This window comes from Rhineura floridana, chromosome 18, assembly GCF_030035675.1.
Source record: "Rhineura floridana isolate rRhiFlo1 chromosome 18, rRhiFlo1.hap2, whole genome shotgun sequence".
Classification (NCBI taxonomy): domain Eukaryota; kingdom Metazoa; phylum Chordata; class Lepidosauria; order Squamata; family Rhineuridae; genus Rhineura; species Rhineura floridana.
In genome coordinates this window covers 29590433-29618028 of record NC_084497.1, presented here as the reverse complement: position 1 = coordinate 29618028, position 27596 = coordinate 29590433, and the positions used below count along the sequence as shown (strand labels likewise).

Genomic DNA, 27596 nt, shown 5'->3' with positions numbered 1-27596 from the left:
AATTTTGTGACGCAGTTCACCAGCCAACCAGTCTTTTAAAATATGCATACACTGGGGGAAAGTGTGCATAATTATGAATATATTAGTGAAAACAATACACACAAATACGTTATATTTGGAGAAATGGCTTGCAAAAATCTCCATGCTCCTGTTGCAGCGTGACCCAGGCACGTTGTCTGTGCCATCCAAGATGCGTGACTCTTCCTTGCCATTGTTTTGTACGTGCTCTCACGGCTTAGGGCATGTAGGCCGCTATACAGTGAAGGGTTTAGAAATCCCTACAAATTAAAATCCCACATCAGGGCTTTCTTCCCTAACCTTGTTCTCCCTTGGTAACTAAACACGTCTGAGAGCACCCTGAGTAATATGCAGAAAAGAACAGATGAATAGCTAAATTATAGTATTCCTCCAAGCAGGAGACCTGCCCTTTCTGTCTCTCAATGTGTGCCCTCCCTGATGATCCAACTACCTTGCACACCCAGTGCTCCTCAGACCTACCGAAGGCCCAGATTTTGAGTGTTTGTGGGGAGAGTTTGCACCTCCTCCTTCCCATCCTCAACTCTCTCTTCTCTCTATATATATACTTCAAATCCAAGCAGCACTTGAGTGCAAGCAGACAGTGCACCCAGCTATACACCAGAGTGGAGGAGAGAGACCAGAAGGTGCAGCAGAGCTTCCCCGGTCCTTTATACTTCCTAAGCCAGTCATGCTGGTTTGCCCATAAAACAGGAGAATCCAGGCATGCGCCGCAGAGCTGCTAATTTGGTCCATGTTTTCTTCACAATGACGACCAAGCAAAGAGTCGTCCGGGTGTCCGCTGAGCAGCCGAGCTATGTGGTCTGTGTGCTGGGAACAGAAATCTCGATAGACGTCCATGGGTAAGTGGTGGCCTTTTGGGAGGACTGGGGTTGAGCATTTCACAGTGGACTGGTGGCACTGGGCGATTAAGCTGGGTGCTGGGTCAAATCTCAGCTCTGTTTGGCATTAGGAAAATCGCTGGCAGCGTGCACACCATGCATTGAATGCATACTTAAAGCACATTTCTTCACCCCGCCAAGAATCCTGGGAGCTTTAGTTGACCTCTCACAGAGCTACAATTTCCTGCACCCTTAACAAACTACAGCTCCCAGGATTCTTTGCGGTGGGAGATGTGTTTTAAATGTATGGCATGTATGTAGCTACTGTTTTGTGGCCTCTGTCCCAAAACTCTTACCAGCCCACCTTACAAGGTTGTTGTAAGCCGTGGAGGCTGCTCCATTAGGGCAAATGGGTCACTGCCCCACCAACCTCATACTGCCCTCTGACAGCCGCCACCTGCCTGTCTTCTTACTTACAACCAGCCCAGGGGGTGGCGGCACTGGCTGTCAGCTTCCTCTCAGTGTTGCCCTTGCAGAACTCAGCAGGCAGGTGAAGGATGAGGGCTAAAGTAAAATTCTTTGGCTCTGCCTGTCATTGGCTCTAGCTCTGCCTACTGTGGGGCTCCCTGCCCTCCGCCCCGCCAGTCCCAATGAGCACCAGCTGCCACTGGTTGTAAGCGTGTCTGAGGTGATGCACGCAGGATGCTGAAGAGGGCAATACAAATATTTCTGCACTGCCTTTCAACAGCATGGGCCCGCAAGACAGTTTGAAACTCATCATTTGAAGCAACATCTATATAAGATAAGTGTGTGTGTCTGTGTGTGTGTGTGTGTGTGTGAATTAACAAATGCATTAAAGCAAATTCCAGAAGGGTAGCTGTGCGACCTGTCTCTTGCTGCAGAAACAAAGAGTCTTGTGGTGCCTTAAAACAGGGTTAGCCAACGCAGTGCACTCCAGATGTGAACTATAGCTCCCATCATCCCTGACCATTGGCTGTGCTGGTTGGGGCTGATGTTATTTGTAGCCGAAAGGTTTCTGGGGGTCACCACATTGGATACCCCTGCTTTAAAGACTAACTGTGATTGCTTGCTTCAAATAATTTCCCTTTCATTGTACAAAGGGAAGACTGCGGTAATCATTGTCCCCTGGACCATTGCAAACAGCTATTTAGACAAACACAGATGATCCAGGAATGTGATAATCTCTGTCTCCTCTGGATCCCATTTTTTATTTTGCCCCTAAGTATTCAGGGATATTCTGCTTCCAATTATGCCGGTCTCCATTTAAAAAACAGGCCATTACTCCTGAGAGGGTGATTTGATTCTTTTAATGTCTTTGATATCCTGTGACAATGAGTTCCACAGGTGAACAACACACTACACAGAGTATTCCTCTTGGTCTGCCTAAGCCTGCCATCAATGACCAAAGCCACTCACCTTCGTAAGGTAGAAAAACGCCTGAAACAGACCCAGGCAGGAGATGAGCAAACTCAAGAAAACTTTCCCATTCCAAGGAGTACATAGGAACATGGGAAGCTGCCTTAGACTGAGTCAGACCCTTGGTCCATCTAGCTTAGTATTGTCCACACTGACTGGCAGCAGCTCTGCAGGATTTCAGACAAGGTTGTCTCCCAGCCCTACCTGGAGATGCTGCCGGGGATTGAACCTGGGGACTTCTGCATGCAAAGCAGATGCTCTGCAATTGAGCTATGGCCCTTCTAAAGATTCTAGTCCACATCGTTCTGAATAGTGGACTGATTTAAAGAGGAAGATAGGAAGCTGACTTTTAGTCAGACCATTGGGTCCATCCATCAAGCTCAGTACTGTCTATACTGACAGGCAGTGCCTCTCCAGGATTTCAGACAGGCATCTCTCCCACTATACCTAAAGATACCAGTCATTGAACTTGAGGCCTTCTGCATGCAATGGAGGTGCTCTGTCACTAAGCTCCAGCCCTGAACAGTAGGTTGGGAACTTCCCTCTCACCTTTCTGAGCTTGTAACGAAATCTGCCTCAGCAACTTTTCTGTTTTTTGGCCACTACTTTGCACACATTTAAAAATGCAAAGATTTTAAAAAATGAAGATAAAAAATGTCCATAATGTCTGCGCCGGCTCTTTGCTAAGCAGCATCGGATTGTTGACAATTCCAGGAAGAAGCTGTGAGACTACGGCAGGGATTTTTAAATGCCCCGGCTCCCAATCCTTCGGCCCAGTCCTGATCAGAAACCTTCAGGACGTGAGTGCTCGCTTCTGAGGCAGGAGAGGTGTGCAGGTGAATAGATCCAGCTTCACCAAGGAGAGGGAGGGAATAGTTGAATATGAGGCAAGCAAAGACTTGAAGCTTAGGTGCAAGTGGCACACGCCCCTGGGAAGCGAGGTGCTATTTCTGTCTGCCGTGACACCAGCAGCCTGCAATCTTTGACATGAGTAATGTGTCAAGAACTGAGCTCTGAAGAGGGAGATGAAGGCATGGCCTCTTACGGTATCAAAGACCTGAACTTATGACTTTGACCAGTTTCACACGTGCCGCGTGCCATGCCAACAGCGACATGGTGACCTCTCTCTCGCTTGGGACCCCGTTGTGAAAGAAGGAATTGTCGTTCCAAAAGAGCCTTTCGGTTGGGGTTTCTAATCAATAGATGGCACTGCAGGGATGCTCTATGTCTGCACTTTGACCTTGCTAGGTCAAGGAGAGCAGGGCAGGGGAGGAATTTGGTTCAGTTCATGTTTAAAGGCAAGCCTACCAAATTTGCACTTGCCAAAAAGATATGCGTATAGAGACTAGGGACGGGTGAGGATTTCGATTCAGTTCACATTTCAAGCAGAATTTATCAAATTCACACTTTCTGAAACAATATGAGAACTGAAACAAGGCCATCCTTCGAAATCCGCATTTATTAGGATTTTGGGATGCAGTTCGCCAACTGAACAACATTTACAAAAATGCATATATTAGGGGAAAGTGCATAAAAATGAATATATGAGTGAAAATAACATGCAAAAAGGCATCAAATGATGAGAAATGGCTTGCAAAAATGTGCACCTTTGTCAAAACTGCCCACAAAAATGTGTTTATTTGGAGAAATTTACACTGAAATGGTGGAGAATTTTCATGAGGACTTTTTTAAAAAAAAATCCGCAGATTGCTGCAGAAATGTAGAGAACTGAATTTAACATTGGAAAAATGAGAAACTGAGAGAACCGGAATGGAAAGATCTTTCCATCCCTAGTAGAGACCTATGAGTTGTATCCAGCCAAGTCCTACACAGAGCAGACCCATTAAAACATGTGGGCCTAAATCAGTCCAGTGTGTTCATTTCAGTGGGTCTGCTGCGATGAGCAGGGCTAGCACTGAATACAACCCCCCTGATGTTTACGTGGCTGCAGTGTAACCCTCTTGCTCTGCCCAGTTTTGCCTGGGGCCCACCCGCCATTGGCATGCAGCCCCCTGGAAGGTTGCCCATCAAGGAATGTGGCCCTCAAACCATCTCTGATTTATGGGAAGGCCTTTAAATATATTTTTTAAAAAAGGACATTTTACTTCTCCCTACCCAATATGGAAGTGTGCCTATCAACAGGTGTCAACTTTTCAAAATGTAAAACAAAACAAAGAGCACCCCCTATTTTTTCCTTCCTTCCAAAACGGATTCCATCGCATCCGCTCTGATTTTGCAGAGCTGCTGCCTCAGAATCATCAAATCTACCTACTACACCCAGTAGCAGCATAGCTGCGCTGGCCAGGGCTGATGGGAGCTGTAGTTCTAAACATCTGGAGGGCACCAAGTTGGCAAAGGCAGCAGCAGAGAGACAGAAATGAACCTGAATCACTTGTAAAGAAATATGGGCCACATTGCTGTAGTTTCCACCCCGCCACTTCCTGTGCCCTCTTTGCCACCTTCTTGGCTGTTTCCCTCCCATTCTACCTGCATACCTGTCAATACACCTGTCAACATCTTGTCCCTCTGACAAAGCAGTCTGTCTAGTCCAGGGCAGCTTGCCTCTCAGTAAACCTGTTGGCCTTTTTAAGGTGCCACAGGGCTCTCTGTTTGTTGCTTTTGGTGCTGTCAGATACAAAGGGCGTATTTGAAATTGTCTTTCGATGCGATCTATAAGGTAATAATAATAATAAACTTTATTTCTACCCCGCCCTTTTTCCAATAGGACTCAGAGCAGCTTACAACTAAAAACAACACCAATTAAAACATACAGAGTATATTATTAAAAAAGAATTAAACTATGAGAAAAATTAAAACCATAAAATATAGGTTAAAAACAGCAGACAATTTAAAATAATAAAATCATATAATGTAATCACCAAAGCTATGACACTTAATCCTGGTCGTTCTCTATCCCAAATGCCCGTTGAAATAAAACAGTCTTTACTTGTCACCGGAAAGACGGCAAGGAGGGAGCTGATCGCACCTCACTCGGAAGGGAGTTCCACAGCCTAGGGGCGGCCACCGAAAAGGCCCTATCTTGTGTCTGCGTCATACGTGCTTGCGAAGGTGTGGGGAACACAAGAAGGGCCTCACCTGAAGATCTCAAATCCCGGACAGGTTCATGTAGGGAGATACGATCTGTCAAATAGTCTGGACCTGAGCCGTATAGGGCTTTGTAGGTCAAAACCAGCACTTTGAATTGTGACCGGAAACAAATTGGCAGCCAGTGGAGCTGTTGTAACAGGAGAGTTGTATGGTCCCTGTAACCAGCCCCGGTTAGCACTCTGGCTGCAGCTCTTTGTACCAATTTAAGTTTCCGAACAGTCTTCAAAGGCAGCCCCACATAGAGCGTGTTACAGTAGTCTAAGTGGGATGTAACCAAGGCATGCATCACCCTAGTCAGATCAGGTAGCTCCAGGAACGGGCGCAGCTGGCGCACCAGTTTTAATTGGTAGGTCATCTCTGTGTGCTCATAGTCCTGCTTCAGGAAGAGCCTTTGACCTGAGGAACCCTTTGAGCCTGTGCTGCTGTTTCTTATGCCAAAACATGGCTGTGGCAGCGGTGATGGCCACCAGTCTGATGCCTTTAGAAGCAGGATAGGCAAAGTCATGGAGGGGGATAAGGCTACTATTGGTGGCTACTAGCCAAGATGGCTGTGGACTACCCCCAGTATGCTTCTGAACACCAGCTGCTGGGAATTGTAGGTGGGGAGAGTGCTGTTGTGTACAGGTCCCACTTGTGGGCTACCTATTGACATCTCTTTAGCCACTACAGGAGGCTGGACTAAGAGCATAAGAACATCTAGTCCAGCATGCTGGTCTCGCAGTGGCCAACCGGATGCCTCTTCTTCTGGGAAGCCTGCAAGCAGGACCTGAGCACAACGCCAGTGCTGTCCTCACTTGTGAGTAATTCCCAGAATCCGGTATCCAGACATTCTGGATACTGCATTAAACCCACATAACCCTCAAAGCATGCGCACCCCATACAAATTATTTAACTAATTGCAGCCGTGCTGGCTGGGATTGATCTGAGAGATCATCCATAATGCATGGAGGGCACCAGGCTTGGGACGCCTGCTAAGAGTTTGCTTCATTGATCTGATGTAGCAGACTCCTGCCCTCGGGGACCAGTATAAGACTTGTGTGTGCGTATGCGATTTGTACTAGGAAAGGCTAACAAGTTGTGCATTATCACTGATCATTAAGGCTGGCCTTGGAGATGATGTGGTGGTGGTGGTTTAAAGTGAATGCAGGATCATTTTTTAAATTCCTACCCATTTTAGATTTTAACTTCACCCAATGCTACAGCCTTTTAAGTGGTGGCTCCCTGTTTATGGAATGCCCTCCCCAGTGAGGTGCATCTGTCTCCCTCTTATTGACTTTCAGGAGGAATTTCAAAACATTCCTGTTTACCCAGGTATTTGAAGGATGAAGGTAACTGTTCCTGGCAACCCAGAGATCACTGGATGGATGAATGTTTTTTTATCTGAAACTGTTTTTAGGATGCATTTTTATTTTGGCTTTTGTTAAAATGTTTTGTTGATGCGTTTGCTACCCTGGGCTCCTTCGAGAGGATGGATGGGATATGAATTCAATAAATGAATAAATGTAAATAATAGAGTAGAGAAGGCCCATTGAAATTAATGGGCATGACTAACTTAGGTCCATTAATTTCAATGGGTCTACTCTGAATAGGACTTAGTTGGGGGCAACCCAATGTGATCATCAACTCCAAACTCTCAGGATGTTTCTGAGTGTGTGTAATAAGAAACCAACTATGACTATTCCATGTGTTTGGAAAACAGCATTGAAATAAATACTCCTGTTTAGGCCCACGGATCCTCCAGACACGACTAGCTCTAGGAATCATGGTTAATGGGTGTACCAGCATGGATCATAAATCCCACAGAACCCAGCTACAAGGAAAGAAGCTATTAGACTGGTTTACAGCTAGATTTATTCTCTCCCTTGCTTCCCTCGTAAATTCTGTGTGCTGCTGACAGATTAATACCTCTCTTTACAAGACGCTGCAAGGCATAGACAGAGCAGATAGAGAAAGGTGGTGAGATACATACATATATATATATATATTCATAAACCTGCTATATATCATTGAGCAGGTATATGTATACACTCCTGGTCTTTTTTCATTTCTCACAGCTTTGATGGGAACATGATTGGATTGTTGCCGCCAAAGCTAGTCCTACTCAGAGTAGACCCACTGAAATTAATGGACATGGCTAAGTTAGATTCATTGATTTCAATGCAGGGGTTCCCAAACTGTGGCCCGTGGGCTACCAGTGGTCCACAGGGCAGTGGAAGCAGGTCCATTAGGGGAAAAGGGCTACTGCCGCACAGACCTCGATTCCTCCAAGTCAACCTGCCTGCCTTTTTTCTTACAACCAGTCCATGGGATGGGCAGCTCCTTAATCTCAGTCGCCCCTTGTAGAACTCAGCCGGGAGGAGGAGGATGGGGGCAAAAGTGGAATGAGTTGGCTCTGCCTCTCATTACTCTGGCGCCACCTACTGTTAGACTCCCTGCCTTCCGCCCCACCAGGCCCAAACAGGCACCAGCCCCCACCGTGACAGGAGCACAGCGCATTCAATATTCGTACTGATTGTTAATTGTATTTTGGTTGCTTCCTTGTCTGTCCTATATTGCATTTTATTATTTCTTCTTGTATTCTGTAATGTATTCTGTGGAATGCAAACTGTAATGCAATACAACACAACACGAGAAGCAATGAAAATGCAATGAAAAATCATTCAACATCTAGCACAGTGCATCGCAAATGCTAAAACAGTCAGAAAAACCATTTTCTGCCAAGGCCCTTAGTAATTTTCAAGTTGTCTATGGGGAAAAGGTTTGGGACCCACTGCTTTAATGGGTCTGCTGTTATAACTTAGTTGGATACCAATCAGGAGCTAGTAAACAATTTCTGAAAAGCAGGAAAAGTCTGAAAAAGCTTTGTAGTTGGCCATTGAAGCTTCTGTCGCCAGTTCCAAATAAATCCTGTGTCCAGGTCAGTGTGGTATAGTGTTTAGAGTATCGGGCTAGGACCTGGGAGATCTGGGTTCAAATTCCCACTCAGCCATGAAGGTCACTGGGTGACCTATGGCCAGTCACTACCTTTCAGCCTATCCTACCTCACAGGGTTGTTGTGAGGATAAAGTGGAGAGGAGGAGAACCATGTGCTCTACCTTGAGCTCCTTAGAGGAAAGGTGGGATATAAAATGTATTAATGATAATGAAAATACTAATAATACTAATATTTGCAATGAGACCTGAAAAAGCTGAATACCTCCCCTGACTGTTTGATCTGGCCCTAGATCTGTGCCAAAAGGTGCCACCTCATTTGACATCCGCGGAACCTCTGGGCTCAGAGTCACCGTAATATATAACCCGAAGCTGACCATGCCATTGGAAAGTACAACGAGGTGGCCACTGGACTCAGATGTGGAGGTTGTAGTTGCTCTGAACGGCCCCAGCAGTGCCGTCAATGACAATAAGGTGAGTAGGTAATGCTTGGGTAGATCATGCAGCCATTGCTTGAAGCAAGCACTTCTTGACCAAGTGGGGATGAAAAACGTGAAGTGTTCCAACTAGGGCTGTGTACTCAAGCTGGCTGAATCCCGAAGTGAATTGGACTGGTTCTGGTTGACCCAGGATCCACCTGGATTGGGTTGAGGCAGCTCTGGATCACCCAGTCAGATTAGGTCCACCTAGAGCAATCCGGGAGTCCCAACTATGTGACCGTGGAAGCCCCCAAAATTGGTTCAGGGCCTGGATCTGGGCTGGGCTTGGATCAACCTGGGTTGTATGGGGGCCGACCTGAAGTGCCTGAATGGGTCCTGAATTGGTTTGGGGGCCATAAAGCCCTAGATGCAACTACTAGACTTGCCCATCTGCATGTCATTTTAGACCTTGCAGATTAAATGTCAATGGCGGCCGGGGATGAATGGGTTTGATGTCTTCCTGCAGGTTAGAGTTTCCTACTATGGACCAACAGGGGAGACACTCATCGCCAACGCTTTGTTGTACATCACTTGTATGGGTAAGTAATGACCTGCCCCTCACCTTCTCACCCATATTTGGTATTCCTTCCAGCTCTAGTGTGACCTTATTTGTCTCAAGGAACGAAGAGCTGGCATTGCACCTCCTCTCCAAAGTATCTCCATGATGTATAAATTAAGGCCTTGCTTCTGAATGAAGAGTTGCATCCAACAAGGTCCTACTGAAATTCATGGAGCTCAGTCAGTCAAGCTTCAATAGGCTTTAACGTCTTAAGGTCTTAACGTTCCAAGGTCTCCACGCAGATTTGCTTGTGAGCTGGGTTTGCCTGCACGTCTCTCCCACAGCTGAACAAAGACCCATTGAAATGCCAGCTCAGTTCTAGTAAACCCACTGAAAAGAATGGACCTAAGTTAGTAATGCTTGTTAACTTAAGTGGGTTTACACTGAGTAGGACTAGCATGGGATACAACCCATAAATGCTAGACTCAGCTAGTTCAAACTCTATCAAATGCCTGGGTGAAGATGAGGAAAGTCTTAACCCGGAGCCTAAAAGATGTCATTGATGTCAGTACCAGGCAGGCCTCTCTGAGCAGAGCATTCCACAGGTGGCTGGGATGTGGGTGGGACAATGAAAAAGGCCTTTTCCCCTTGTTGCCCCCCCATTGGGGGTGGGGTCACATAGAGAAGGATCTCAGATGGCACTGCTAAAGTCCAGGACATATTCTTATCAGGAGGGGTGGTCAGTCAGATGTTGTGGTCCCAACCTGAGTGCTCTTCTCTCAAAGCATCCTTAGCTCTGTGAAGCTCCATGGGATTGCCATGCTAGCAACAGGTACACACTGCTTCCAGAGAAAATTGCACCCCACCCCAGGCCCATCAAAAGATATGACCCACTGTGGTCCATAAAGGATCGCTACATTTTTGTAAAGAAAAGATTTAACCTTCCTGCAGCATTTCTCATTTCAAGCTATGCAATTCCTTGTTTAGACTAAAGAGTGCTTTGTTTTAAGGTCCAGGGCTTGAGACATCTGGCTGTGGTCCAAGCAACTGATATTTATGTACAGTGTCAAAGATGCAGCCTGGAGAGAGGAATATGACCATTTTTTTCTGCAATGTATTATTAGCTATCTCTCTGGATGCTGATACCAGCCGAACCGGGGTCGTGGAGAGCAATGCAATCAACAAGGTAACCTCAGATGGATATTTATTTCTGTGCAAGAGATATTAGGAGGATGAGGCAGGGGCATAAGTTAATACTCAGAATGTGAGTAAAATCTGAAATGTTTCTATTTAAATCAGTCCAGAACCATTAGGATCTTACTCATGATTAGGGGAAGGGTCATACAGCTCAGTGGCAGAGCACCTGTTTTGCATGCAGAAGGTCACAGGTTCAGTCCCCAATGGCAGCATCTCCAGGCAGGGCTGGGAATGTCTTCTGCCTGAAACCCTGGTGAGCCATTGCCAGTCAGCGCAGACAATACTGAGCTAGATGGCCCAGCGGTCTGATCTGGTATAAGGCGGCTTCCTGTGTTCAGAAAGCTCAAGCTTGCAAAAACTTCTCCCCGACAGGTCCAGTGAAAGAGACAGGAAAGTATTCATGTGATAAAGTGATCTTGCAAATGTTCTAGCACCCAACTGCATTATGTCTGAATGGGGCCTGAAAAGTGTTTCGTGGAATAGAAGGTTTATTTATTTATTATATTTATAAAAATATTTGTATACTGCTATTTTGTTAAAAACATCAAAGTGGTTTACAACATGTTTGGAACAAAAACTATAGATTTTTAAAAATAAATAAAAATACAATAAAAACAAAGGTCAGTTGTGAAAAAAGCATGTTCTTAATTGCCTGCATAAACCTGGCAAAACAGAAAGGTTTTCAGCAGGCAATTAAAAGATAAAACAGAAGGCGCCTGCTGAATCTTTGCTGACAGAGCATTCCAGAGAACTGGGCCGATGGCACGGAAGGCTTGATTTCATGTTGATGTTAAATGAGCCTCGCCAACTTGAGGGACAACCAGAGCCAGTTGTGGTGAATAATAATCTGGACACAGCCACAAGACCAGCTGAAGTTCTGTATATATCTACACTGGCAGATCCAAATCATGTTGACTTCTAAATGGGGCTGGAAATCTGGTTGCATGAATCCACCTTGGAAAGGGGCTGTCTGCTGAATGCTGCTGTTGAGAGGTCACACTAGAGAGCATCAAGACGTGATTAGAGGGGATGAGATGACATTCATTGCCTCTCTTGCTCCTTGGTTCCCCCCTCAGACAAAATGGACCTGGGGCCCAAATGGAGAAGGAGCAGTTTTGCTGGTGAATTGTGACCGGGACGGTCCAAGCTCTGGAAACATGGACAATGCATATCCGTATGTGCGATCCCACTCAGGTATACACTTAGGGATGTGCTTGAATTTCGCAAAATTCAGATTTGACACCGGATTTCCTATTTATTCACTTTTTTTTGTCCTTGCAGATTGGGTCTTTTTCTAGTGGTTTTCTGCAGCTGAAGCAGATTATTTTAAAAAACTCACCTAAAAAGATCAATATTAGTAATATTTCCCTCAAAATATCGATATTAATATTGACATTTCCCACAAAACATCAATGTCAGTATTGATATTTTGAGGGAAATATCAGTATATTTTTTAAAAAATCTATGAAAAAATGATATATTTTAAATAGTAATATTAATATCAATATTTTTGTGGAAAAATCGGAATTGGTATTTATCACAAATAGCGAACATTGATCCCTTACAAAGCAGTATCAGAAGGAAGTATGACGGAGAGAAAATTGAACTGGTACCAAAATGTGGATCCCATCCCTAGTATGCACTGAGGCCAAGTAGTTTACATTCCCTCTTTCAACAAGCCTTGTAGGTGATTATTTATCTCACGTCACACCCATATCCTAAGGTACTCTTATTCCACTTTTCACAGTCATGGCTTCCAGCCAAAGAATCCTGGGAATTGTAGTTTGTTAGGGGTGCTCACCTCTCAGACCTACAATCCCCAGGACTCTGAGCAACAAACTACACTTCCTAGGATTCTCCATGACTGTTAAAGTGGTATAAGAGTGTTTTGACCCTGTTGTCCCTGTTATCCCTCCACTGTGGGAGGCAGTATGCTGTTGAATACCAGTTGCTGGAAACTGTGGGGGGGGCGGGCGGGAAGGGATGCTTCCTGCTTGCAGGCTTCTCATTGGGGCAGCGGCCACTGTGAGGACAGGATGCTGGACTAGGTGGGTCATTGGCCTGATCCAGCAGTCAGGCTCTTCTTATGTTTTTATGACTAGCATTGGGTATCATGCAATATCTCCAAACTTCATAGCAACAAATGAAGCTTCATACGTGCACCTCTAAACTGAAGCTCCATACATGCACCTCTGAGGTCATTTCCCAATGTCAGCAATTCTCATATTGCAGCCCCTAGCTTGCAAGTGCCCTTGAGCGGATTGGCATGTCACTGGCAGGGCAGCTTGGTCAGAACATCAGACCTAGGGGCAAGAAGAAGCACTGTGAGGGAGACCTCTTTTGAAACTAAAACGTTGTCCCTCCCATTTCCAAGACCTGCAAGACTTGTCGCTTCTGATCCTGAACACCCATGGCCCTGCTGGGGTCTTTGACAACCACAAGCTGGTCCTTCACATCTCCATGTTTGACGCAGCCAGAGTGAGAGTCTTCCATGCTGGAGGTGAGTTGTTGCCACCAGTTCTTTGTTTTAATATCTGCTCTCTGGTCTGGTGGGGCCAACAGAGGGCTCCTCTGCATCTGGACAACCTCTTTATTGAAGCATTCATCCCTGATTTGCTTGCACAAAGCTTTATGTAGGGATTAGGCCATTCCTGTTCTTTATTGTGCATTGGGGCTGATTTGTTTGCTAGGAGGTTATACAACAGTGAGCATTCATGGTGGGAGGCAGCACGCCCCGTGGGCTTCCCTTTGTGGCATCCGGCTGGCCGCTGTGAGAACAGGAGGCTGGATGAGGCGAGCCCTCTTTGGTCAGATGCTGTTACATGGCTCTTCCTACATTCTTACATCCTGGTTTGCTTACAGGACAGTTTTATATCTTCCCATGCATCATTTGTTCCTCCCACACTTTCCTAATTGCAAAAAGCCTGCTTCCTTTTCAAAAGTGGATTTGTTGCTTTAGGGTGACCAGAATGCCGCAATACACTCTAACCATGTAACCCCAAACTTCTGAGATGTGCTTCAATCCCTCCCACAAAATAGTGACATTCTGGAGGCTCACAGGTTTTTTTTTATTGCATCAGACTGCAGGCGTGGCAGGTTTTTTCAAATCCCAAATAAAGCAACAAGCACCTATACTTCAGCATACACTTGTCTGTTTAAAGTGCCTAACAGGGTAGACCTATGCCATGCATTTAAAGCAGTTTTAAACTATCCTCCAAATTCCAGAGTATATTATAGAATGATGCTGGGGTGCAGAAAGATACAGACATGATGGTGTTCCAATGAGCATTCCCTCCGTCCTACCTTCTGCATATGCACAGTAGCTCAGGGCAAATCAAAAGGTCCCCAGGTTAAGTCTCTGGCATTCCCAGGTAGAGGTAGGAATACCCCCTGTCTGAAACCCTGGAGAGATGCTGCCAGTCAGTGTAGACAATGCTGAGCTAGATGGAACAATGGCTTGTTTTGAAATAATGTCTCTTCCTGTGTTTTAGAGGAAGTCTTAGAGTGGTAATGCAGATGCTTCGCCTGTGGGACGTCCCAGGTTCAGTCCAGGCATCCCCAGATAGAGTTGGGAATGTGCCCTGCCTGAAACCTCAGAGAGCCACTGCCAGCCAGTGTTGTCAACATTAAGCTAGACTGACACAGATGGGCTGACTCAGACTGAGCCTGAGCTTCAGTGTTCCATCTGCTGGAAAACGCTTCTGACTCTATGCTGTGGGTGTTTCAATTGGGCTGCAGACAGCGCATCGCTCTCCAACTACGAGCATGTCTTAGGGTCGGACAGGCTCTCCTACACTGTGGGACGCACCGATGGAAAAGGGCAGCACACATTCTACGCGGAGGGGCTGGCCTTCCCAGACGCAGACTTCAAAGGCTTGGTTTCCTTGCATACGACACTGCTGGAGCACTCTAGCCAGGTAGAACCCTGATGAGGATGGGAAGGGGCACGGGAGACCGTTCTTTTCCAGCTGCACCCAACGGGGTCTAACAGTAGAGGCTGTGAAACCCTGGTCCATGAAGACCCACAGTTTGGCAATAGAGAACATGCTTTTCAAGCATGAAGTCCTGGTCTAAATCCCAGACTTCCCCCACCTCATTCAAAGCATATCAGCAAGGCTGGGAACCAGTCAGAGTAGACCAGGGACCGCCAGTGTGTTGCCTGCGGGGTCAATGGAGCCCTTGGAGATGGTTACCTTTGCTCCCTTGAAAAGCATACAGAAGTAAACAGGAAGTTGGGAAAGGGGTGCTCTTTCCCACTTCCTGTTTCAGCTCTATGTGCTTTTCAGGGCTCAGATTTATCCTGCTGGATCTGACTTTTACCCAGATCCCTTTGAAAATGTACATGTACATGTTATGTGTGTGTGTATAAAAGGGGGCTGATCAAGGGGAGATAAATGACTGGAGGAGCGGTGCACATGGCACTCACTGAAAAATCCAGAAGTGCCCAAGAGCCTAAAAAACGTGGCAACCCCTGGAATAGGCCACTCTGGTCTAGATGGACAAGTGAGCTCAGTCTGCTCCACACATTCTGTTCCAACAGTCTTTTAGTTATTGCTTGTCTCTGATTTAGGGCAGCCTCGGCCTGCTCTCCATTATGCATGGGGAGGAAGAAGTGGATAACGAGGAGTTTTCCTCCTCCTCTCTCATAATAATACTAGAACCCAACAGGGTCATCCAATGAAAGTGAATGTAGGAAGAGTCAGGACAGACCAAAGAAAGGACTTCTTCACGTGGTGAATAGTTAAACTATGGGATTTGCTCCCATGGAGGCTGTGACGGCCACCAACTTGGAGGGCTTTAAAACAGGATTAGACAGATTCATGGAGGAGAAGGCTATCAATGGCTACTAGCTATGATGGCTATGCTCTGCCTCCACGGTTGGAGACAGTATACTCCTAAATACCAGTTGTTGGAAACTACAGGAGGTGAGAGTGCTGCTGGTGTGTCCAGCTTGCGGGCTTCTGCTTGGGGCATCTGGTCAACCACTGGGGAAACAGGACGCTGGATGGACTAGGTGGGCCTTTGGCCTGATCCAGCTGCAGGGCTCCTCTGATTTTTGTTTGTTCTCTTGCCCCAAACTCTTGCTTTCCACAGAATTCACCGGCCACCCCTGTTTTCACAGACACTGTGGTTTTCCGGGTAGCTCCCTGGATAATGACCCCCAACACACAGAAGCCATTAGAGATATTTGTCTGCAGGTAAAAAAATGAACAAACTGGGTCTTAGTGGGGGGGGGGGTTGGGGGGTACTAGAGTCATTGAAGGTGCCAAAGCCAGTCTTTAAACTGATGGTTAATTTCCAGGTGGTTCTGTGTGTCACTCCCAAGGATTCCAAGCCATAGTTGGATGTCAAAAGTTCTGTAGGGTTGTATGCAATGCTAGCCTTGCTTGGAGTAGACCCACTAAAGTTAATGAACATGACTAAACATAGACTCATTATGTTTACTCACAGCTAAGTGCCACGGGACTAGAGGAAACAAGTCTCGGGAAATGGGTGTGTGTGTACTTGTAGACCAGGTGGTCTTAACTAATTTCATATTGGTGTAATTCTGCGGTTGATTTGCGATGCTTTTGAAATTAAGGGAACAGTCTTTCTCTTCTATATTTCCCCCCAGCATCGAGAGAGGCCTCAACACCAATGAGAAGTTCTTGGAAGCTGTGAAAGTCCTGGCAGAAAAAGCCAACTGTAAGCTGACAATTTGCCCAGAAGTAGAAAACCGGGGTGACCGCTGGATCCAGGTATCCGTCTTGAAGTCACATGATGTGCACGAGGATGGCGGGTGGGTGGATGGGTGGAATCTGCCCTCAAACTCTCCCTAACTCCAAAGCCCTAACTCTCCAACTGAATCCTTAAAAATAAAGTCCATCTACCAACATTTTGAAAATTTTCTCTCTCCTTCTTGCACTCTTTCATAACCCTGATTTCCATGACAGCAGGGTTTTAAATGACGTTAAAAGGAAAAACAATCCGTGTTAACCAATTTTGGGAAATTAGGAAGACAGAAAAGATTTCAATTGTTTTTGTGAACAGATTTAAATTGGTCATGACCCACTCTAAACAGGATATGGCAGATTACAATGGGAACCCTGACCCACATTTTTCCACCAACAGGATGAGATGGAGTTTGGTTACGTGGAGGCCCCCCACAAGTCCTTCCCCGTTGTCTTTGACTCCCCCAGGAACAGAGGCCTCAAGGAGTTTCCTTTCAAAAGGATTTTGGTATGCCTAGTGTTTCCATTATTCACATGTAATGCTAAGCCATGGTTTGTTTTAACCATGTTTAGTTCAGCAAACAATCAGTTGTCTCACAGATGAGCAAAGACTTGTTTCTCCAAAGTCTGACTGGTTTCCCAGCTGCTGTCACCTCATGCCTCTGTAGTTTGGTAAGCATATGGGGTGGGGTGGCCAAACAAACTTTGGTTAAGCAAGGCTATTGGGTCCAGACATAATACCAAGCCATAGTTGAAACAAGCCACCATTTGTAAGCCAACAACAAACCATGACTACACGCCGTGGCTTGTTGTCAGAAAAGAAACAATGGTTAGCCTGCTGGGCTTGGATGTTTGTACAAACCACATTTTGGCTAAACAAACCACGGTTTTGTAGATTAAACAGCTTTCCCCCCTTCCTCTTTTGAAATGAAGAACATTTCCCACAAACAGATAAGAAATTAGAGACATGGCTTTATGTGAAATATCTTTCCTTCTGAATACTTTGTGTTTTTGTGCTTGCTGTGACATTTGTTATTGTTTTATTACTGCTGTTGTATTATTTTATTATGAAATTGTTTTTGTAACTTTTGTTTGCTTTACTTGTAAGCCATTCTGAGCACAATCTTCTTTTTTGTAAGTCGCTTTGAGTTCCATTTTGGGGAAAAAGCGACTAATAAATATCATTATTAATACTTCTACTACTGCTTGCATATGCTCTACTCTCTCCTGTCTTATTCCGAGGGCCCTGATTTTGGCTACGTGACCAGAGAACCCAAGAATGGGCGTGTATCCAGCCTAGATTCATTTGGGAACCTGGACATCAGCCCTCCAGTGACGGTCAAAGGGAAGGCGTATCCTCTGGGAAGGATCCTCATTGGCAGCAGTTTCCCTGGGTAAAGGATTCCTCTGGACCAGCAAGTTCATATCATTATCATTATTTCCACCTGCGCTTATACAGGGGCAAAGGTCATGAGCATAGATTTACTAAGAACTGCTTCTGAATACCAGTTGCTGGAAACCACAGGAGGGGAGAGTGGTCTTGCGCTCAGGTCCTGCTTGCTGTGAGAACAGGATGCTGAACTAGATGGGCCCCCTTTGGACTGATCCAGCAGGCTCTTTTTATATTCTTACTTTTATTGCTATCTTTAATTAAGACTTTATACCATTTTATGGAACACACTTAGAGATGATGAAATAGGGTAAATAATTTTTGCCAAACAAGCTAACACACTGAAAACCAAGTGCATGGCTTTTGTACCCAAAGGGCTGTATCCAATTTTACTCTAAGCAGACCCATTGAAATTAATGGATATGATGAACTTGAGTTCATTAATTTCCATGGGTTGCATCCAGTGCTAATCCTACTCAGAAGTTAATGGACACGGCTGACATAGGTTCATTAATTTCAATGGGCCTATTCTAAAAAACAACTAGTTGAATACAACCCCATATGCATGGATTTTGCTCTCAAAAGAGGGATAGCCAGAGGATGAACAGGCTTATCCCCATTCCCCTGGGCCATTCTGGCTCTATGCATATTTGGGGAACTCAGAATTGGTCCCCAAGGTTATGGTCTAAAGAGTAGATTGAGATCTACAGGAAGATTTCGGGATGATTTTCAGTAGAAAATTGACAAGGGTTTCTCATGCTGAGCTGTTTAACAACAGAAGCAATGAAAACAACCTTTGACAGCTAAATTAGGCTGCAGAAAAGCTCATCAGGAGTGCACTTTTGTGTTAAAAGACATAGGAACCTGCCTTATAATGGTCCATCTGGTTCAGTACTGATGAAACTGACCAGCAGGAGCTGTCCAGCATTTCAGGCAGGGGGCTTCTCCCAGCTCTACCTGGAGATGTTGCCATTGCGGAGTGAACCTGGGACCTTCTGCATGCAAGGCAGATGCTCTGCCACTGAGATACTCCCCTTTCAGTTTGGCTGCTGAAAACAAAATCCTGGGCTCAGAGTGGCCTCTTTTTTTATTCTACATCTTTTTTTTTACTCTGGTTTTTGGTAGATCTTGGGGGTTGTAGTAAAGAAAAGAAGATCTGAAATGCCTGAAGCCCACTCCTGGGTGAAAGGCACCTGAGATGCAGGTTCCTTGATAAAACTGAGCCATGCCTCCATCTGTTCAGTGCATTGAATTATGATTTATTTGGCCTGACATGTTTCGATTAAACACAAGAGTGCTTTGGTTTACAGGGTCCCTGGCAAAGACTGCAAGCAAAAGGAACTGAGATGAATAAATCATAATTAATTGCATGTAAATCCCCTCCACAGTTGTTTCTTTATCAGTGACCTTACCTTCCCCCCCCCCTCCAAAATGCCTGGACGGGAGAACATGTGGGAATCCAATGATGGGTGTGTTCTCAGACGACAGGCCTCTGAATAATACCAGTTGCTGGGAATCTCATATTGGAAACATTTTGCCTTTTCCTCGCAAGTGAAACTATGGGCAAACTTCTTTTTTTTACCAGATCTTAATTGAAAATAATTGAAATAGGCTGAGGAATGTTTGGCCCAACAGGTGTTAAACTACAACTCCCATCATCCTGGAACACTGACCCTGCTGCCTGATGCTGCCTGAAGCTGAAGTCCAACAACATATGGAGGGCCAGAGGTTCCCTATCCTCACGCTAAAATCTAAGGAGCTGATGTAATCCCTATGGGTTATTGGTTTGGCCCAGCGGGTGGCTGTACTTGTGAGTTTTAGATAAGGGTTGGAGAGGAGGAAAGGAGCTGTTATTGCCAGGAACCAGGACTTAGGCCTTTGTCACCTTGAATTAGGGCTTTAAGGTTTTGCGTATGGGAACCCTTGAGCTTCCTAGCTGGGAATTTTCTGCAGGCAGTTTCTGCACTGGTGCCTTGCTGGATGCATAGAAGTTTGGGGGTTATTATATTCTGAAGACACATATTATATTCTGTGGGGACATGTTGCATTGTTTTTGCCATTTTTGTTATCTGGTTTAAACTTTTAAAAATCTTACAACTGGCACCCAATTGCAGGAGGTCTGGCCTTGCTGTTGTATGGGAGGCATGTACTAGGGGGGGGGGTGTTACCAGGCAAACAAAAGGTCTCTTGTTGTGATGTGTGTGGTTAACAATTAAGCCTTTATGTAGAAGGAGGAGGAGGATCTCAGGGACAAGACTCACTAAAGATGGGGAGAAAGGAGAGCGAACACTCAAATATCCCGACTCGCACAGAGGCAAAAGGGCCCACTTATTTTTAACATGATGCATCCAGTTAACAGCACCAGCAAAGATCTAGATCTGGAAATTGATCCTGGCTTCTGTTTCTTAATGCATGTATCGACCCTCCTTCCTACAAGAAACCCAAATGGACTTTCATAGGACCGTAGGACGTTGCCTTATGTTACTGAGTCAGAGCATTGGTCCATCTAGCTCAATACTGTCTACACTGACTGGCAGTGGCTCTCCAGGGCTTCAGACAGGAGGTCTCTTTCCCAGCCCTACCTGAAGACGCTGCCATTGCGGATTGAACCTGGGACCTTCTGCATGCAAAGCAGGTGTCCTGTTGCTGAGCTATAGACCTTTTCCAAAGGGCGGGACGGCAGCACATATCGTGCACACACGAGCACAAACACACACAGCCATTCTTAGGAACAGGAAGCTGCCTTATATGAGTCAGAACATGGCCCTATCCAGTTCAGTACTGGCCGCACTGGCTGGCAGCAGCTCTCCCGGGTTTCACGCAGGGGGTCTCTCCCAATCCTACTGAAGATGCTGCTGGGGATTAAACCTGGGACCTTCTGCATGCCAAGCAGGGGCTCTGCCACTGAGCCATGGCCCTTCTCCAACATTAATAGCACAATGCTTCATACACGGGCATACCTCTTCGTGTATGGAATTCGAATTGTGTTGGGCGCCTGCCTCCATCCTAACCTTCCCCACTGGTGTGTTCTAATTAGGAATGGGCGAAACCTGTCAATTTCAGTTTCAGATGCATCTGCTTTCTAGTGCCAATTTCTCCTAATATGTCCATTTTTGTGTGCCATTTTGCCTAATGTACACATTTTGGCTAATATAATTTGGTCAGTTACTTTTCACTATTAACATGCATTCATATGCACGCCCCACCCTAGTATGTACATTTCTGTACACATTACTGGGCTGAAGAACTGCACTGCAAAAAAAAAAAGATGGCTGAGTTTTGATTCATGCATTGTTTCAAAAAGTGCTAAATATTGTAAGTTTGCCGTTAAATGCAAACTGAATCATATTTCTTCCCCATCCTCCTTCTAATCCCACCTTGCATTCTCTTCTTCCCTCTTTTTTCAACCTGCCTCAACTCTTAGGTCTGGCAGCAGGAAAATGGTCAAAATTGTCCGGGACTTCCTCTATGCCCAGAGAGTCCAGCCCCCCATTGAGCTCTACTCCGATTGGCTCACTGTGGGGCACGTCGATGAGTTCCTGAGTTTTGTTCCAGCACCCGACAGGAAGGTACTTATCCACAGGGAAATTGTTTAACTCCCCCCCTTCTTACTTATGATGCTTCATGTTTGATCCACATTGAGAAGGTTACCAATCGCCCCTGCAAGCTGGCTCCCTTCGTCACCCATAGCCCTCTGGTTGGTCATAGGGAGAACAGGATGCTGGACTAGATGGGTCAGATCCAGCTGCCGGGATCTTCTCAGGTTCCACCTCCATTGCTGGAGGCAATACATCTCTGAGTACCAGTTTCTGGGAATCACATTGTCGCACTCAGGTCCTGCCTGCAGCCTTGTCATGGGCATCTAACTGGCCACTTTGAGAGAACTTTGAGTGCTAGACCACCGGTTGGGCCAAGGAAGTGGTTAACGCCTCCTTGAGGGAGGGAGTAGTCCCTGGTAGCCTCAAGGAGGCAGTAGTGAGACCTCTTTTAAAGAAACCCTCCTTGGACCCAGATAATCTGAATAACTATAGACCGGTGGCGAATGTCCCTTTTTTGGGGCAAGGTTTTGGAGCGGGTGGTTGCCAGCCAACTCCAGGCGCTCTTGGATGAAACCGATTATCTAGATCCGTTTCAATCCGGTTTCAGGCCCGGTTTTGGCACCGAAACAGCCTTGGTCGCCCTGTATGATGACCTTTGTCAGGAGAGGGACAGGGGGAGTGTGACTCTGTTGATTCTCCTTGATCTCTCAGCGGCGTTTGATACCATCGACCATGGTATCCTTCTGGGGAGACTCGCGGAGTTGGGTGTCGGGGGCACTGCTTGGCAGTGGTTCCGCTCCTACTTCGCGGATCGTCACCAGAAGGTAGTGCTTGGGGAACATCACTCGACACCATGGACTCTCCATTGTGGAGTCCCCCAGGGATCGGTCTTGTCCCCCATGCTTTTCAACATCTACATGTAGCCGCTGGGTGCAGTCATCAGGAGTTTTGGAGTGCGTTGCCATCAGTATGCTGATGACACGCAGCTCTATTTCTCCTTTTCATCTTCCTCAGGTGAGTCTGTTGATGTGCTGAACCGTTGCCTGACCGCGATAATGGACTGGATGAGAGCTAATAAACTGAGACTCAATCCAGACAAGACCGAGACATTGTTGGTGAACGCCTTCCCTGCTCAGATGGTGGATGCTTACCCTGTTCTGGATGGGGTTACACTCCCCCTGAAAGAACAGGTACGTAGTTTGGGGGTTCTTCTCGACTCTTCCTTGTCTGTCGAGGCCCAAGTGGCCTCGGTGGCACGGAATGCGTTTTACCATCTTCGTCTGGTAGCCCAACTACGCCCCTATCTGGACAGGGACGACCTCGCCTCCGTTGTCCACGCTCTGGTAACTTCAAGATTGGATTACTGTAATGCGCTCTACGTAGGGCTGCCCTTGAAGACAGTTCGGAAACTTCAGCTGGTGCAGAACGCAGCTGCCAGATTATTGACGAGGACCAGTCGGTCTTCGCATATAACACCTGTCCTGGCGCGTCTGCACTGGCTTCCTATTTGCTTCCGGGCGAGATTCAAGGTGCTGGTTTTGACCTATAAAGCCTTACACGGCGTGGGACCTCAATACCTTGTGGAACGCCTCTCTCGCTATGAACCTACCCGTTCACTTCGTTCAGAATCTAAGGCCCTCCTCCGGGTACCAACCCATCGGGAAGCCCGGAGGGTGGTTACGAGATCTAGGGCCTTTTCTGTGGTGGCCCCTGAGTTGTGGAACAGCCTCCCCGAAGAGGTACGCCTGGAGCCTACACTTCCATCTTTTCGGCGCCAGGTAAAGACCTTTTTATGCTCCCAGGCATTTTAATCTTCTTAACTTTTTTAATCTTTTAATCTGTATTTTAATTTTTGTAGTATTTATTTTGTTTTTGCTGTGCTTTTCGTTGTTTGTTTGTATATGTTTGTGTATTTTTATTATGATATATTGTATTTTATTTTGTTTGTTCACCACCCTGAGAGCTATTTCGCTAAGGGCGGTATATAAATTGAAATAATAAATAAATAAATAAATAAATAAATAGATTAGACGGGCCATTGGTCTGATCCAGTAGGGCTCTACTTGTGTCCTCTCACTTCCTTTAACAATAACCACACTGCTTGTCGACATTCTATAGCTGATGGTTTTACTTAAGCCAGGGATGGGGAATCTGTGGCCCTCCAAATGTTGTTGGACTCCACCTCCAATCATCACTGACTGTTGGGCATGCTGTAGTCCACAGCTGATGGGGATCAGAGTCCAACAACATCTGGAAGACCACAGTTGGTCCCCCGCCCCTGGTTTAAGCAGTTAGAATGTTTCTGAACATTCTGTGATGTCATAGCAAGTTGGCCCTGTAGTGGGGGCTGTAGAAAGCAGCGGACGCCTTTACACCTGAAAAACAATGGTTACAGAAATAAGCCAAAATTCTGCCAGGCAGCTTGCCCCCTCCGTTTCTCTATCTGCAGGGCTTCCGGTTGCTCTTAGCCAGCCCTGCTGCCTGTCTGAAGCTGTTCAAAGAGAAGCAAAAAGAAGGTTATGGAAATGCTGCCCTGTTTGAAGGTGAGAGCAGAAGATTTCTTTCTTTATTCTTTTGCTCCCTTACTGATGCTTCTCACGCCCAGCCCAGCCTGCAAGTCTTTTAAAATGTGTGAAAACTCTTTCCCATGCAGGTCTAGGGAGACTGGGGAGAATTACTCTCAACAAGCTCCTGGCGGACAAACTGGTGCACAGCGACAGCAAGTTTGTGCAGGTAAAAGATTATCGGAGTCTGTTCATCAGGATCTGGACCTTTAAGGCTCTGCTGGCGACTTCAGATGGTTTCTCCTCCCCCCTCCCGCCCCTTATACTGACGACCGAGGATTCCTGGCTTTTCTGTAGCATTTATAAAAAATATTAAAAATAGAACAAAGCAAATGGTTACCAGCAACATTGGGGTGTCTTTCTGAATGGTCAACTATTTATTTCTTTATTAAATTTAAATCCCCCCGTCCTTCCAAAAGGAGCCCAGGGTGGCAAACACACAAGTGACAAAACAATACAGAAACAGACAGAGAATGTGCATTTTATTTAATTTAAAACATTTGTGTGTATATATATAATCAAAATGCAACACTGGATATATAACTCAAATATAAAATACACAATTAAAGCAGCATAGTTGACCAGAAAACAAAATATTCTCTTAAGCATGAGAAACATTAAGGATAAAAATAAAATACAATAATACAATAAACTCCACAAAATAAAAGTATTTATATGCCATTCCCTCATATAAAATATCTAGGGGGTGCACACAACAATGTATTGTAAAATAATACAAAATAATCACAAGGATGGCCAGCTCATCTAAAAAGGAACTTAAAACAGTTGAATTGGCCTGACGGCATAAAACAAGACAAAACAAAAAAAGGTTTTATCCAGAATCCACCCTATTCCTGTGCGTTTCTTTGGAAGAGCAATTCATTTGTTTTATTTCCCTCATCCAGTAAATGCCACACCACAACTTCTCTAAGCAGCTGGCTTCCATTGCCCAACTCTTTCAAAAAAATGTCTTGCTCACTTTTTAGTAATTTCCTTTTCAGACTCATCATCAACCAAAGTCCAGATCTCCAGATTTCCATATTATAGAACAGAATCATGGAATCATAGAGTTGGAAGGGGCCAATAAGGTCATCGACTCCAACTCCCTGCTCAATGCAGGAATCCAATTTAAAGCCTATCCGTTTGTGGTTTGTTTCTTTTTTAAAAAAAACCCCGCAAGTCCTCATAAAAATTAATCAGCATTTTGGTGCAAATTCATTGTAATGTACCCATTTTTGTATGCAATATTACCTAATGTACACATTTTTGCAAAACATATTTTCCCTAATATTTATATTTCCCTTAATACAATGCATATTTGTATGTCATTTTCACTAACGTGTGTTTTTATACACACTTGCCCCTAGTATATATGCATTTCTGTACACGTTACACTTGGCTGAAGGACTCCATTGCAAATTTGGAGAGATGCAGCTTTTGAAGGATGACAGTTATTTCAGTTCACATGTTTTTTGAAAGTGTGAATTATGTAGATTCACTTTTGAATGTGAACTGAATCAAATTTCTCCCCCATCCCTAGGTAGGCCAACAGAAAATAGCAATTTTGCCAAAAACTAATTATAGGAATGTGAATGTCCCTTTTACCTCCATTAGCATGAGAGTTTCATCCTAAGAATAAGAATCTAAGAAGAACCCTGCTGGAACAGGCCAGTGGCCCAACTAGTCCAGAATCCTGTTCTCATGGTGGCCAACCCAATGCCCCAATGGGAAACCCCAAAGCACGGCCTGAGCGCAACAGCAACTCTTCCCTTCTGCGGTTTCCAGCAACTGGTGTTTGGAAGCAAACATGGAGGCAGAGCATAGCCATTGTTAGCCTTATCCTCCATGAATTTGCCTAATCCTCTTTTAAAGCCATCCAAGTTGGCCATCACAACATCTTGTGATAGCGAATTTCATAGCCAAAATATGCGTGTTATGAAGAAGGCCTTTCTTTTCTCTGTCCTGGATCCTCCAATGTTCAGCTTCATTGGATGTCCACAAGTTACGTGAGAGGGAGAAAAACCTCTTTCCAGCCACTTTCTCCACGCCACACATAAATCATACAAACTTCCATCATGTCACCTTTTACTCGCTTTCCCGCCTAAACCGAAAGGGGCCAAATGCTGCAACCTTTCCTCATAGGGGAGTCGCTCCGTCCCCTTGATGATTTTCTGAACCTTCCCAGCTCTGCAATCTCCTTTTTAAGTTACAGGTGACCAGAACCAAGAACCACGGGGAGTGAAAGATCAACATGGCCTCACGCATCAATAGTGCCACTAGTATTTTAATGAGCTGGTCATGAGCAATCACTTAATTGACATGGATTAAAGACACTCCCTTTTGCCCAGTGACAAAAAAAATGTTTTTAAAACCTATCTGTCCTTTTAAAGAAAAGCGTCATATCTCTTTTTAATCTTGTGGGAGCTATCACAATGAGGAAAGACATGAATTTATTTCTTGTTGACTGACAAGGGGAGGGCTGTTAAAATGACCTGTGTTATGCTACGCTGAGGTAAAATGTCAAGTACAATGTGACACCAGCTCAGACATTCATTGCCATTTCTTTCCTAACCACACGAAAGACCGAATTCCACAGCGGTTATGAGTGAATAACTGTGGTTTGCTAAACTGAGGCAAAATCTAAGGCATTGTCAAGGTTTCTTTTCAACCTCATGCGATGTGACACCGAGTTCGAATATGGACAAGGCGCATACCTTGCTCTTCCAACCTAAATGAGGATTGTGAGGTAAAATGGAAACTTTACAAGGTGCTTCAGTTCATGAGGCTGTTTTACCAAAATAAAGAAGGAAATAACAATGCGGTCATGGCAATTTTTCCCTTGCAGAATACACCTGTAATAAAACACCCATCTGGAGGGGACTGTAGTTTTTCCCCCTCACAGGAATCTGAGGGGGGTTTTCCCTCTCCCTCCCCCCTTGTGAGCTATCCTGAGCTAAATAACAACAGCCTTGTAGCTTGGTGCCTTTGGGTGAGAACATCAGATGCAGAGGCCCTTGTAGCCTGAGGAAAATAAATTTGCAATGGTCACCACTTTTTCTTCCAGAGTTGCATTGACTGGAACCGCAGCATTTTGAAGCGGGAACTGGGGCTGAGCGAACGAGACATCATTGACATCCCACAGCTGTTCACTCTGGAAGGTTCCACGGCGACCGCCTTGTTCCCAGACATGGTGAGGGGCTTTTGCCCTCTGTCATTCTTTAGCTTTTGGGCAGGCATGTCAAGCAGCTTTCTCTGGGGATTGGCTTCAAGTGTGGTAGCCATGTTACCTGTCTGTCACGCACAAAGCAACAACAATGCAGAAGGTCCCTGGTCCAATCCCCAGTGCCAGCATCTCCAGGTAGGACTGAGAGAGGCTCCCTGCCTGGACCCCTGGAGAGCCACTGCCAGTCAGTGTAGACAGTACTGAGCTAGATGAACTAATGGTCTGACTCAGTATAAGGCAGCTTCATATAGTACCTTTCAAAGCAGGTCTTTATTTAGAACCATGAGGACTAGAATCTTACTTTGTTTTTAGCGGGAGGCAATAGCTCAGTGGTAGAGCACCTAACTTTTAACTGCGTTCCTAACTTTAGTAGGGATGCAGTTGGCTGAAAAACCAACCCAGACCGTTGCCGTTTTGCTCCCTGTAGGTGAACATGATCGTCTTGGGGAAGCACTTGGGCATCCCGAAGCCGTTTGGCCCCATCGTCCACGGACAGTGTTGCCTTGAAGAAAATGTCCGCTCCCTGTTGGAACCGCTGGGCTTGGCATGCACTTTTATCGATGACTTTTTCTCCTACCACATTCTGTCAGGTGAAATCCACTGCGGTACCAATGTCTGCCGGGAAGCCTTTTCCTTCCACTGGTGGAACATAATGCCTTGA

At 45.5% G+C, this 27596-nt stretch overlaps 1 protein-coding gene across 1 annotated transcript; it reads left to right on the top strand.

Moving 5' to 3' along the window:
* The first annotated feature begins 656 nt into the window (after positions 1–656).
* LOC133372334 (protein-arginine deiminase type-1-like) lies at positions 657–27596 on the top strand. Its single transcript, XM_061600773.1, has 16 exons — positions 657–878; positions 8627–8807; positions 9279–9351; positions 10436–10497; positions 11585–11702; positions 12883–13008; positions 14247–14425; positions 15603–15706; positions 16123–16246; positions 16620–16727; positions 17462–17613; positions 21034–21178; positions 23598–23691; positions 23802–23881; positions 26777–26902; positions 27363–27596. The coding sequence occupies exons 1-16, from the start codon at positions 742–744 to the stop codon at positions 27594–27596; spliced, it is 2043 nt and encodes a 680-aa protein (XP_061456757.1). The 5' UTR covers positions 657–741.

Bases quoted from the DNA above. Each gene is read 5' to 3' on its own strand.
- LOC133372334 (XM_061600773.1), top strand. From the start codon at position 742: ATGCGCCGCAGAGCTGCTAATTTGGTCCATGTTTTCTTCACAATGACG. The intron at 23,692-23,801 runs GTGAGAGCAGAA...TTTCCCATGCAG, and splicing joins AAATGCTGCCCTGTTTGAAG to GTCTAGGGAGACTGGGGAGA. The intron at 23,882-26,776 runs GTAAAAGATTAT...TTTTTCTTCCAG, and splicing joins GCGACAGCAAGTTTGTGCAG to AGTTGCATTGACTGGAACCG.